The 12,328-nt window shown below is 40.2% G+C and overlaps 1 protein-coding gene across 5 annotated transcripts in view; it reads right to left on the bottom strand.

Annotated features, from left to right (window-relative positions):
- The window catches only part of LOC145350138 (coiled-coil domain-containing protein 148-like), a 91,720-nt gene that overhangs the window by 5,007 nt on the left and 74,385 nt on the right, over nt 1-12,328 (bottom strand). For all 5 annotated transcript variants that reach the window (XM_080199110.1, XM_080199109.1, XM_080199108.1 and 2 more), the window contains 3 exons: nt 8,536-8,676; nt 3,210-3,328; nt 2,382-2,499 (listed from right to left, as the gene is read on the bottom strand). In XM_080199110.1, coding sequence (XP_080055236.1) covers nt 2,382-2,499; nt 3,210-3,328; nt 8,536-8,676 — 378 coding nt within the window. The remainder of the gene's footprint in view (nt 1-2,381; nt 2,500-3,209; nt 3,329-8,535; nt 8,677-12,328) is intronic.

The following is a 12,328-nucleotide window of genomic DNA, read 5'->3' on the forward strand; positions in this document are numbered from 1 at the left end:
TGGGGGCTGAAGAGTTCAATATGGCACGCAGCACCATATGCTTCACTGGTTAAAGTGCCTTGTGCTCATCCAGGGTGCCCACCAGAATACATGTTCGGTTCATGGCTTATGCAAACTGGGGGCTCAATGCTTGTTTCAAACCTCTTTGACAAATTGGATTTCAACTAAGTGTAGCATGTGTCACGTGTGTGCCATCAGATTTCCTGGGTACAGAGCAGCCAAATTAATGTTAAGTACAAAATATTACACTTACCTGATTGCGAAGCTGGGAGAAGCAAGATGCTTTTCCTGGTTCCATATTAAAACTGTGTGCAGCTGCTGATCAATGCATGTTCTCCTCTCTGATCATCTCAACTACAGCCCCCGCACTCCCAAGACTTATCTGCTGCATTCAGCCATTGACCAATCTTGATTTGCTTCTCGATTGGCAAGTTGCCATAACTCTCACCTGCAGCTCACTGGTAGCATACAGATGAGGTCAGTGAATCCAATTTCTTGTGGCCCTGTCACTGGTTTCTTTAGACCCTGCAGTAGATACTGCACCCAAATCACACCAAAATTTACATGCAGACCAACTTCTAGACCCATACTTCTGAATTTTGTTTAGCCACTAAATTTACATATTAAGATCAATTTTGACTTCTGGTTAATCAACTGGCAGAACACATTGGCAGCCCATCTGTTACAATAGTGAACAGGTAGAGATATTTTGAGTCCCAGGTATCATTTAAACGGAGCTGCCAACAGGTAGGTACCAAAAAAATGTGCCAATGTAGTTCACTGAATTCAAGCTGATTGAAAGTAAACCGGGGAGTGGTGGCAATCACAGAGTGAGGAAGAGTGCAAGTTGATTCCTATGAATGTCATTGGTGCTTCATATTAAATGGGGATTCCCACCTAAAACAGGCAAGCACATTACCTGTCCTGTGGCAGACCCTAGTAAAGGTGACAGTAGGCAAAGTGTCAATGGTAACAGGGCATTGAGTCGTTAAATGCCACTTTGAAGACACTACTGCTGTTTTGGCAAGTTAAGTTCAACATAGAGGTATTCAGGATCATTTTCCGTCTGTATACCTTTACCTGATCTCAGTTTACTTGGTAATTAGGTCATTGCAATAAGCCACTTCCTTTCCCCTCCTTAGTTTATGGAAGAAAGTGAGACAGATTAGGCTTTGTTTTGATCACCACACAAACTGGTTTGCCATTGAGCAACATAAACAGAAGGCCAGTTATTACAATTAAAAAGGGGGAACAGAGTGAATATCATTATGATTTTAACGACAAAAGGACATCAGATTCTCAATGGTTTGCCAATGCCTTATTGGTTAGTTTGAAACCTTACTCTTCTAGTACTTCTTGGGTAAACTGATTGTTACAAAGATCTTGGGCAGGATTTTATCATTTTTTAATTGTCAACTCAGGTGGGAAAAACGAAGCATAACCGGCCAGTTCCACTGCCAGCTTTTCCTACCATATATTTGGCAGTTAGGCAAAAAAATCAAGCAGGCAGATCCCATGATGTCACACTGGCAGGCTTTCAAGAGATGGGCACCCAATCTAAAAATGGATCTCCATGGACATGCAGGAACAAATCCCATTGACTCCCACAACGGAGGCCCCCTCTCCCTGGCAATGTACCCTGACACTTCCTGAATACTCTCCCCTGGCAATACCCACACACTGTCCCTGGCACTGCTCCCAGCAACCGCCTCATGGCACTGCCCCTTGGCAATGCTAGAGGCAAATTTCAAAGTGATCCTGCCAAGTCACTATTGGGGTACTCCCTGGGTTTGACACCCTCTCCCTATATAGGTATAGCTCTGGGAGCTATACTTACTTATGCATTCCTAGTGAGAACCATTTGGCAGATCTTCATTTGAGAAAAGCTGTTGTAAACCCCGTTAACATAACATCACATCAATGGGGTTAAAACCTTAATGTGGTGAGATGATGCATGGTGAGAAGCCCACTAATGATATATTCATGTTTGACAATGTGGTTCCTGTCTTTCATGGTGGGAGCCCCATTAATCCATTGGCAGGGGGCAGGGGCAAGGGAATGGAAAATCTCGTAATGTAAAAGCCATTTGAGGACTCCCTTTGTATTCTCTGTACCCACAGCTTTCCAAACTGCCAAAAATTGTGGTGGAGAAGCACAGTCCTTCTTAAAACAGGAACATCAAACAAGGCATCTTAATGCCTGCATGAAGCATTGGGTTGTTGTTCTGATACACAGTTCAAATTCAGCCTCTTAGTTGGCTGACTAGTTAATGCACATGTATCAACAGCATGCATTTACATGAAATAAAATGAATGAAACAAAAATTAGAAAGCATTAGACTTTATGATGAGGTCAAGGCCTTCAAGTTAAAAAAAAAGTACCTTTTGCCAGTAAGCATCAAGCTGCTTTTGCCGTTTTTCTTCCTCTTGCATTTGCTGCAAAATTAATGCTTGCTTTTCTTGGCGATGTTTCTGCAACAACTCCTGTCTGTGTTTCACTCTATCATTAACAATACAATATATAGTCAGCACTTATACAATCTTCTGCTCATAAATCCAATGACTATAAGTCAGTTATGGTGTCAGCCAGTGAAATGGATGTCAACCATTCAAACAGTTATTAACCTCCTGCCCAGGCATCCAGTATGGTTCTCCTGTCAGTAATCAAACTACCTTTTATGTTCCTACTGTGTGGATGATAGTATTTAATGGAGAAGCAGTTTTGAAACAAATTGCAAGGAGTTTTTCTGTTATCTAACTTAGTGGCTTTGGTTACATGCAGTAAGGTATCTCAATAAACCTGTTTCAGGTTCACACATGATTGCAGATCTCTCCAAGATATTCAATACTCCTTGAAACTACTCTCATTGCATACTCAGATGCATGTTCAATGCAATGCACACAAAATTTTTTGTCCAAACCAATAATCTTCTTCACTACTTGAAAAAGCCAATTACATCCACACTGAGAAACACACTGTACTGAAAATTGATGAGAAAAATCTTTTATTTCATGGATCACTAGAGAAAAAGTGCTGATCACATCCACATTGAGAAACACGGTGCATGTGCAGCTCTACAGTGCTACACATATATCTACATTTTGGTATGTTGTTCTTCACAACAAAGGTAAAATCAATAGTCTTAAAAAACAAAGGCAGCAGATGAAAGAAGGGAGCAGTTAACTCAAGCGCTGCCAAGTCATCCTTACCTCTCTCTATCCCTTTCAGCTTGCTCTGCCATTTCATTTTTCAATTCTCTGAGTCGCTGCTGGTGTCTTTGTTCTAACTCTTCCCTCTTCTGTTGCTTCTCAGTATAAAATTGCTTTATCTAAAGACAGACAGATGAACCTGTCAGGTTTAGTGAAGTAAAATAACTTTCATGCATAAAACTTCAGTTTCACAGTGACCTTGACGATTGCTAGGAGACAGCCATTGAGTCATCAGTTCAGTGTTAGTCAAAACACAAATGTCCAAGCTGTGGATGGGCACAGCCTCCTACAGCCCTGGTGCTTTATCATTTGTTGATACAATACTTATGTAGTGTCTTCTTCCCTTGCACCCTCTCGTAGCACTCATCTGGCCTCCTCCTGAGCAGGAAGATGCATCTGCTGAAATTCCTTCTCACTAGTCTGTCCAATGTCAGAGTATCCTGTTCTCATGTGGCCTCTCTTATCTGCCAAACATTGGTTCACAAGGGCTTCCTCCTACTCACCTCTAATACTCATTTGATGCCAAGAACCTCACAATCTTCTAGTGTCCAACCAATCACTGTTCACATATGTTAGTCTCTCAGTACCACCAAAGGCAACTCTGTGCCACTGGTTGTGCAGTTAAGTTTAACTTTCCATTTCTCACAAATAGGGCCCACTAAAAGCTATCTACTGGCAGCTGGAAGAATCAATTAATTCAGAAAGCTGGCTTGAACTGGTCTGTTGCTGTACCTGGGTTTAGCTAGTCTCTTTGTTCAAAACAAATAAGTACGGACATTCTTTCTGCAACCAGCACTGAGTGCAGCTTTGGACAGAATATGGAAGTTTGGTGAAAAGAGGAAGTTTAATAAGGAGGAGAGGACGGTATTCATTTGCTTTTCTCACTTGATTTAACCTGTAGCAATTGTGGAGGAGGTGAACTATTGGTGAACATCTGGAGAATATCCAGTAGGTCAAGGTCTATTTTCTGAAGGTTTAAATTTGTCCTGCAGTTAGTTACTGCTAAACTTAATTAATATCTAAAATAAAATAAATATTTGAAAAAAAAATCAAGTAATTAGTTAAAGATCATCACTGGAATTCTGCCTCCGCCCACCACGGAAACACTCGAGTGAGGTTGTAAAATCCAGCCCCATATGTATGGCAGGACAGGTGATGTGTCAAGGCTGCAGCATGTGGGGACTCATTGATACTGCTGTTATCCAGGGCAAGCACATGTGCAATAAGTGTCTGCGGCTTGTGGAACTTCAGCTGAAAGTCATTGAGCTGGAGACTGGGCTGACGAGAGAGTTACCTGGATGCCTTGTTTCAGGAGGCGGTCACACCCCTCAGGTTAAAATCTTCAAGTTTAGAAAGTGGTCAGGGACAGGAGGGTATGACTGCAGCTCAGTCAGGTAAAGGGACCCAGAGGGCAGGCGTGCAGAAGTGTCAGTCACTGCAATTGTACAACAGTTTGAGGTTCCCTCAGCTTCTTTGAATGAGAATGGGGGCTTGAGGATGGATGAGCTGACTGACCGGGCACTATGGGGGGAGCATATAAGGTAGAGGTAGAAGGGGACAATATAGTGAAGGGGATTGAGCAAGGAGTAAGAGTCCAGATGCATTGACTGTCCAGTGCCAAGGTTTGGGACATCTATGCTGGAGAGGAACTTACAGTGGGAGGGGAGGATCTCGTTGTCATGGTCCATATAGGTACTGATGACATAGGTAGAATGAGGAAAGAGGTTCTGCACAGAGAATTTGAGGATCTAGGCAATAAATTAAACTACAGAACCTCCCAGGTTATAGTCCCTGGATTATTACCTGAGCCAAGTGAAAATTGGCATTGGGTACATAAAATTAGATGGGTGAATACTGGTGTGGGAGAACTGGGTTTTGGTTTGTGGGCCACTGGCATTAGTACTGAGGAAATTGGGGGCTGTACCATTGGGACAGCTTACATCTGAACATCTGAACCGTGCTGGGATAAATGTTCATGTAAATCACAAGACTAGGGAAATGGAGAGGGCTTTCTGTCCCACCTGTTATGATTCCCAGGGCAGGCGGGATGAGCAATTTCTGGCCAGAGTATACAAACAGTAAATAGGGTCAAAATGGGAAAATAATTGTAACAAGGTGAGGCTAATGGCTCTTTACTTAAATGCAAGTAATATTTGGCACAAAATAAATGAATTAACAGCACAAATTTAAGTTAATGGGTGTGATCTTTTAGCCATTGCAGAGATGTGGTTACAAGGAGATCAAAACTGGGAACTAAATATTTAGAGATATGTGACTTTTCATAAGGACAGACAGGAAGGAAAGGGCGCTGGAATAGCTTTTTAGTATGAAATGGAATAAGGACAATAGCAAGAAATGATCTTGGGTTAGAAATCCATATGGGAGGAAGAAGAAACTGTAAGGGGAATCTGTAGACTCCCCTAACAGTAGTTACACTGTAGGACAGAGAATAAATCAGGAGATAATGAGGGCATGTAAAATAGGCAGTACTTTAATCATGGGTGACTTTATTCCACATAGTACCTCTTGGAAGAGGTAACCATGAGGAAGAATTCATGAAGCATATTCCTCCAACAATATGTTGTGAATCCAACCAGGGATCAGGCTATTTTGGATCTGTCAATGTGTAATGGGGCAGATTTAATAAAACTCTCAGAGTAAAAGATTCCCTAGGAAACAGTGACCATAGTTAAATTTAGCATTCAGTTTGAGAGTGAGAAGCTTGGGTCAGAAATAGCTGTGCTACACTTAAATAAGAGTAATTATAAAGGAATGAGAGCAGAGTTGGTGGAGTGAACTGGGAAAGGTGTTGCGCAGGAAAGATGAGCAATGGCAGACATTTCTGAAAATAGTTCACAACTCACAACAAAGATATATACCAGTGAGGAGGAAGCATTCTAGGAAGGGGATAAATCAAACATGGTTAACCAAGGAAATTAAGGATGGTATTAAAGGAAAAGTGAAAAAAAACATACAATGTGGCAAAGATTAGTGCTAAGCCAGAGGATTGGAAAAGTTTTAAAGACCAACAAAATTTGATCAAAAAATAATGAAGAGGGAAAAGATAGACTATTTGGGTAAACTAGCAACAGCTTTTTTAAATACATAAAAAGGACAAAGTGAATATAGGCCCTTTAGAGAATGAGGTTGGGGAAAAAACAAAGGGAAATCAGGAAATTGCAAAGGAGTTAAACAATTACCTTACATCAGTTTTCACAGTGGAAGCATTCCAAAACTAAAAAACCAAGGGTCAAAAGGAGGAAAAATAAATAGAATAACGATCACCAGAGAAAAAGTACTAGGGAAATTAATGGGGCTAAAGACTGATGGGATAATAAAGGAAGTAGCTTCAGAGATAGTGGATGCATTGGTAGTGATCTCCTAAGAAGCTTTAAATTCTGGAAAGTCCCAGGGGATTGGAAAACTGCCAATGCAACACCTTTACTCAAAAAGGGAGGGAGACAATAAATAGATCACTATGGGCCAGTTAGCTTAACATCTAACATTTGGGAAAATTTTAGAGTCCATTATAAAGGATGTAATAGCTGAGCATTTAGGAATAGATAATGTAATCAAACAGAGTCAGCATGGCTTCATGAAGGAGATATCATTCCTGACAAATTTGTTAGAATTCTTTGAGGTGACAACAAGCAGGTTAGCTAAGGGGGAACCAGTAGACATAATATATTTGGATTTTCAAAAAATGTTCAATAAGGTACCTCACACAAGGTTACTTAATAAAATAAAAGCTCATGGTGTTGGCATGGATAGAAGATTGGGTTGTGGGCCTGTGTAAAATGCTCTTTCAGAGAATTGGTGCAGACTTGATGGGCCAAATGGCCACCTTCTGGAGTGTAGGGATTCTATGGTTCTAAGTGGCAAAGCAAGTGGTGAAGATGACACAATGGCCCCAATTCTCCCACCCACTGCACTAGTCTTTTAGCACAGCGGGCTGGGAGAATCATATGTCGGCTGATTCACGGGTTTCCCATGAGCATTTCTGCGGCATTTGCGTCTCCCAGAGTCGACTGCGAGGCACGGTCAGAATTTAAATAGTATTTAGCATACTAAATAGTATTTAGAATATTTAGCATGATCTTACAGAATGACAGCCTCAATGGGCGAAATGGCCTACTTCTGCTGCCACATCTTATGGTCTTACGGATCCCTGCCTCTCAGTTGAGAATAGCAAACTACTGCTCCAAAGGCTGATAATGATCTCCAGAATAAGTTCAATGTTCTGTTCATTGGAAGTGTGTGGGTTGTCGCAAACCCACCCCCTCAGCCCTCCTTTTGAAAACCTATTGCAGAGGTATTAGGATCTAGTGATGTGATCTGAAGACAGGGGACATGATCCATACAACATTAGACAAGGATCGTGGGTGGAGAGGGGGATTGGTGGTGTTGAGATGACGGTGCGGGCTCGTTGGGCCTGTTTCCCAGGCTGTTTTTGTTCTTTGTTCTTTGATTTTCAGTGTGTGTCGGTCCCCAAACTTGCCTTCAGAGCCTTTTGAAAACCCAGGCACAGGGTTATATTAATTATTACAAGTGCAGTGACTCATGTTTTAGGTTTCAATTGTTTTACCTTTTTAACTTTTTTCTTACTGTCACGTTTTGTTCTCTCTCTCACATTACAATCTTTCTTTCCCTTTATTTCTGTCTCCGTAATTGATTCTACATTGAATTCATACTTTCTTCATAATCCATGCACTGTTGATTTCACAATCCTTTATTCCAGTTGGTTAAGAACATACACAATTGCTTGCTCTGTTCAAGTTAGCCTCAAATGAAATGTTTCACTATGATGTTATCAGCTCATGCTTTCAGCAACTTCCTATGCAAAAAATGTAAGAACCTAAACATAAAAGGACAAGTCTAACAACTGATGCCACCAAATGTCCTGCAATAACAAAACCTTGTCCAATGCACAGTAACAATTTTAAAGCCATTAAAATCAATCAGCCACACTATTACAATTGATATGCCAGTAAAAGAAACCTTCAACAAAAGTACAACACTAGTTCCATTGTTTTAAATTTAACAATGCATGGTAGCAGATTATGGGGTGTCATTGTGCACACAAGCTACTAAAATTAATTGAAAATTATGTTTCAGCCATTTTAATTCTTGCAGCATAATTGTGTTCAATGTTAGTCTTCAAAGTGGTGTAACAGTGTGAATCCTTTGGAGGTGCTGCATCAAGAGCCGTGAGGAGAGTACATTTAAATCAGACTTTTAAAAATAATTTTACTGCCATTAATTATAAGAGTAGGAGAAATGGGTGGACTGCCAAACTCAACTTTTTACATTTTAGAAATCCCCTTACTTTTTCTTTATCTCTGGCTCTACGGCACATTTCCTTTTCCCTTTCCTTTCTCTGTTGCTCTATCTCTCTTTCCCTCTTCTGTGCAGCAATAACTGCTTCCAGTCGAGCCATTTCATCCTGATGTGCACGCATTTGCTGAACCTAGTGAAAAGTACAGTTCTGTTATTTACATTATAAAGCAAACCCAACACCTTAGAGAACACAATATGCATCCTATGGAACAATATTGAACAGCTAAACAAATCTATGAATCTCAATAATTGAGAACAATTTTAGATTTTGCTGTATCCAGAGCCCAGTAAAACTAAAATCATCACATCACAGATACACCTCCTGCATAGGCCACACGCTATTCTCCGGAATTGGCATGATTTGTGCCAGGCGCGCTGAGGTTGGAGAATTACGCTCAGGGACTTATGGACATGCATTCCAAGATTCCTCTACACTTCTCAGTCTCCTATCCTTTATTTTGTGTGCCTTGTCTAGTTTGTCCTTCTCAATGTATATCTTCACCCTTCTCCAGACTGAATTCCATTTGCCATTTTTGTACCCAAATGACCAGTTCATTGATATCTTAAAGGCAAAATACTGTGAATGCTGAAATCTGAAACAAAAACAGAAAAAAACCTGGAATATCTCAACAGGTCTGTCAAAATCTGTGGAGAGAGAATAAACCCAACATTTCAAATCAGGAGTTCTGATGAAGCGTCTGGACAACATTCAGGCTTGGGCTGATTAATGGCAAGTTAAATTTGCATCCCAAAAGTGTCAAGCAACGGCCATCTAGACCAAGAAAGAATCTAACCATTGCCTCATGACATTCAACAACATTACCATTGCTGAAGCCCTCACCATCAATATCCTGCAGGTTACCATTGACCAAAAACGATGGACAAGACATATAAATATATTGGCTGTAGAGCTGGCCAGAGGCTGGGAATCCTGTGGTGAATAACTCACTTCCTGATCCCCCAAAGCAGAAGTCATGAGAATGACGGAATACTTGCCTGGAGGAGTCAAGTTCCAACAGTATTCTAGAAGCTTATCATAATACAAGGCAAAGCAGACTGCTTGATTGGTATTCATCCAACACCTTAAACATTCACTCAGTCCACCATTGGCACGCAGTGGCAGCAGTGCGTACCATCTACAAGATGCACTGCAGTACATCACAATGGTTCCTTCAACAGCATCATCCTAACTTGCAATCTCTACCACTTAGAAGGACAATGGCAGCAACTGCATGGGAACACACCAAGTTCCTCTCCAGGTTACTCAGCATCCTTCACATCATTGGGTCAAAATCTGGAATTCCCTCCCTAATTGCACTGTGCTTGTGCCTACATATGGACTGCAGCAGTTCATGAAAGGATCTTCTCAGAGAGGTAGAGATGGGCAATAAATGCTGGTCTAGCCAGTGATTCCCTCATCCCAAGATCAAATAAAAAAAGAAGCAAGTTCAATCAAATTAGTCAGGTACAATTTAACATTATTATTAAATATATGCTAATCATCCTTAATTATTCTCTATCATTCTAACCAGTGACTTTTTTTATTGTCACCCAGAATTTCTCCCAATAATTTGCCCATCAAGGTAAGACTAACAAGGTAAGGTTAATCCTACCACTAAACCATTTCTACAACATCATTGTATGTGTGTGAAAGCTGAATACAAGATGCATGCAAACAGCCAGGTGTATTGGGGGATAATTCTCATCCAAATAGAGAACAAGGCCACAGACCCAAATATTTGTAAGCCTACAACACCTTAACTGAAAAAAGTACCAAAGCACATGTTACAAGGTAACTGGGAAATAAAGGGAGTGAATTTGCTGCCTGCTGCTTTTGGATTTTTCATTTCCAGTAACCTGAAATCATCAGAGCCAATAATATGGCTGTTCGAGGTGAATGACATCAAACAGAGGTGAACTCTTCTGACATTTCCAGAAGATTTGCAGATGAATTTGCAGGGCCACAGAGAAAAGGCAGGAGAATGAGGCCAGATGAACTGCGCTTGCAGAGAGTCAATACTGGCATGATGGACCTAATTGCCTCCTTGTAACCATTCTATCATTCACATGCTTATAAGGTTATACTAGCTACTTTCAAAGTCACTTACATGTACATGTTTGGAGGTTTTTCTGTGATCAAGCAAGGCATGATTTACGCCAGCTTGTCCAGATACAGTAAAATAGATTTGCCCAGTGGCACAGAGCCACAGATAACACCTACTCAGAAAGTAATTCATCACCCACCACTCCAGAAGCTAACGTCATGGATCAGGGAAAAATGAGAGAATCTAACTCAACTATACAGCTCCTAAAGATGCAACGCTATAAATTCTGCAAATGTTGCTAACTAACAGCATGTAAGCTCTAACCTATCCAACAGATTTGCTACCTAATGTTTTCTCTACCGAAGCTGTTACTTGTCAGCTATTTAAGAAACCTAATTCTAATTTAAACTCACCAATTTATATGCATCTTAGATACTAATTCCGACTATAAATTGAAATCAGCAGCTAGTTAATGTCGAATTCACTGAGATATTACTAGCCTGTCTTTTGTGGTCTTTGTTGTTCGTCCTGATGGTTAACCCCATCCACTAATTATTGACATTCTCGATCTTTACGTTCAAATGCTACTAATTAGGGTTCTAAAGTTAATAAACAATTTCTAAGTACATGACATTTCTTTGAATGAACTTTTCTTGCCAAATTGTCAATCATTCAGCAGTTTGTGTGAATCCAGATTGGTAGTTGGGAAGGTAAACCTGAACGTAGCGCAAATTGGTTGATCTACATCAGAATTTGTCCATTGTTTATTCATGCTGGCCAGTAACCCCAAACAATTCCTTCACAATCTGTTAAGTAAGGTAAAGGGATTAAAATTTGTCTGATGTTTTCATAAATATCTATTGGGGTGCTGATTTGAGTGTCCTGACACTATTTAATTTGTTATTTGTTTTCCATTCACAGAACTGTTTAAATTTTGATCATTTCAAACACTTTGACAGGTTGTCAAAGCTTGTTAGAAATTTGTAGCTGTCAGCTTCATATAAAAGTGGTTGTCATATCCATAACTAAACCACTAAACAACGTCTGCATAAATTTTATGTTTGACCTCATCTAAAGCCAAGAAGGCAATAACAATTTTCATAATATATACAACAATATAGGCTGAGGTAAAGTAGATGTCATTTAAACTGTCATATACCATGAACAGTTTAAATGGGTAGTTACTATGCCAAAATATTACAACTGCTTTGTATTTGTCACATACACCATAAACAAGGCATGGGGTGGGGGATGGAGTGGCGTTGGTGGAGGTGAGGAATTGCATGGTTGGGAGGATAGGGAAGAGTTAGACTAGATGTACCAACATAATGTAATCCTCATTTTAAAGTCCAACATCCTGATTTTCTTTTATGCAATTATAATATTTTGACAGAAGTTAGGGTGCTTTGGGGACATTGGAGGTAGAGGTGGCTGCATATAGAAGCTTCTCTGCAGGACAGGTTAAAGCAGCTGAAATATGTAAAACTGAGGCATTGCATTGTTACTATTGGCAGGACAGTGCAATTGCAGCATAACAAGTTTAGTGAGGCAGTTTTTATAATAAATGACAGTGTAAAGATTTGTAATGAAAAGGTTATACATGTGTAAACATAATAATTAATATTTTACTGGTTGATCTCCTATGGCATTGCACACAAGAGGTTTAGCAGAAGTGTACTCTTCAGGTAAAGCAAGCAGGGTAAAGGTGAGAGTGGCTGTGATTTTCCGGCTACATTG

Source organism: Carcharhinus amblyrhynchos, chromosome 11 (assembly GCF_965287045.1).
Source record: "Carcharhinus amblyrhynchos chromosome 11, sCarAmb.v2.hapA, whole genome shotgun sequence".
Lineage (NCBI taxonomy): Eukaryota > Metazoa > Chordata > Chondrichthyes > Carcharhiniformes > Carcharhinidae > Carcharhinus > Carcharhinus amblyrhynchos.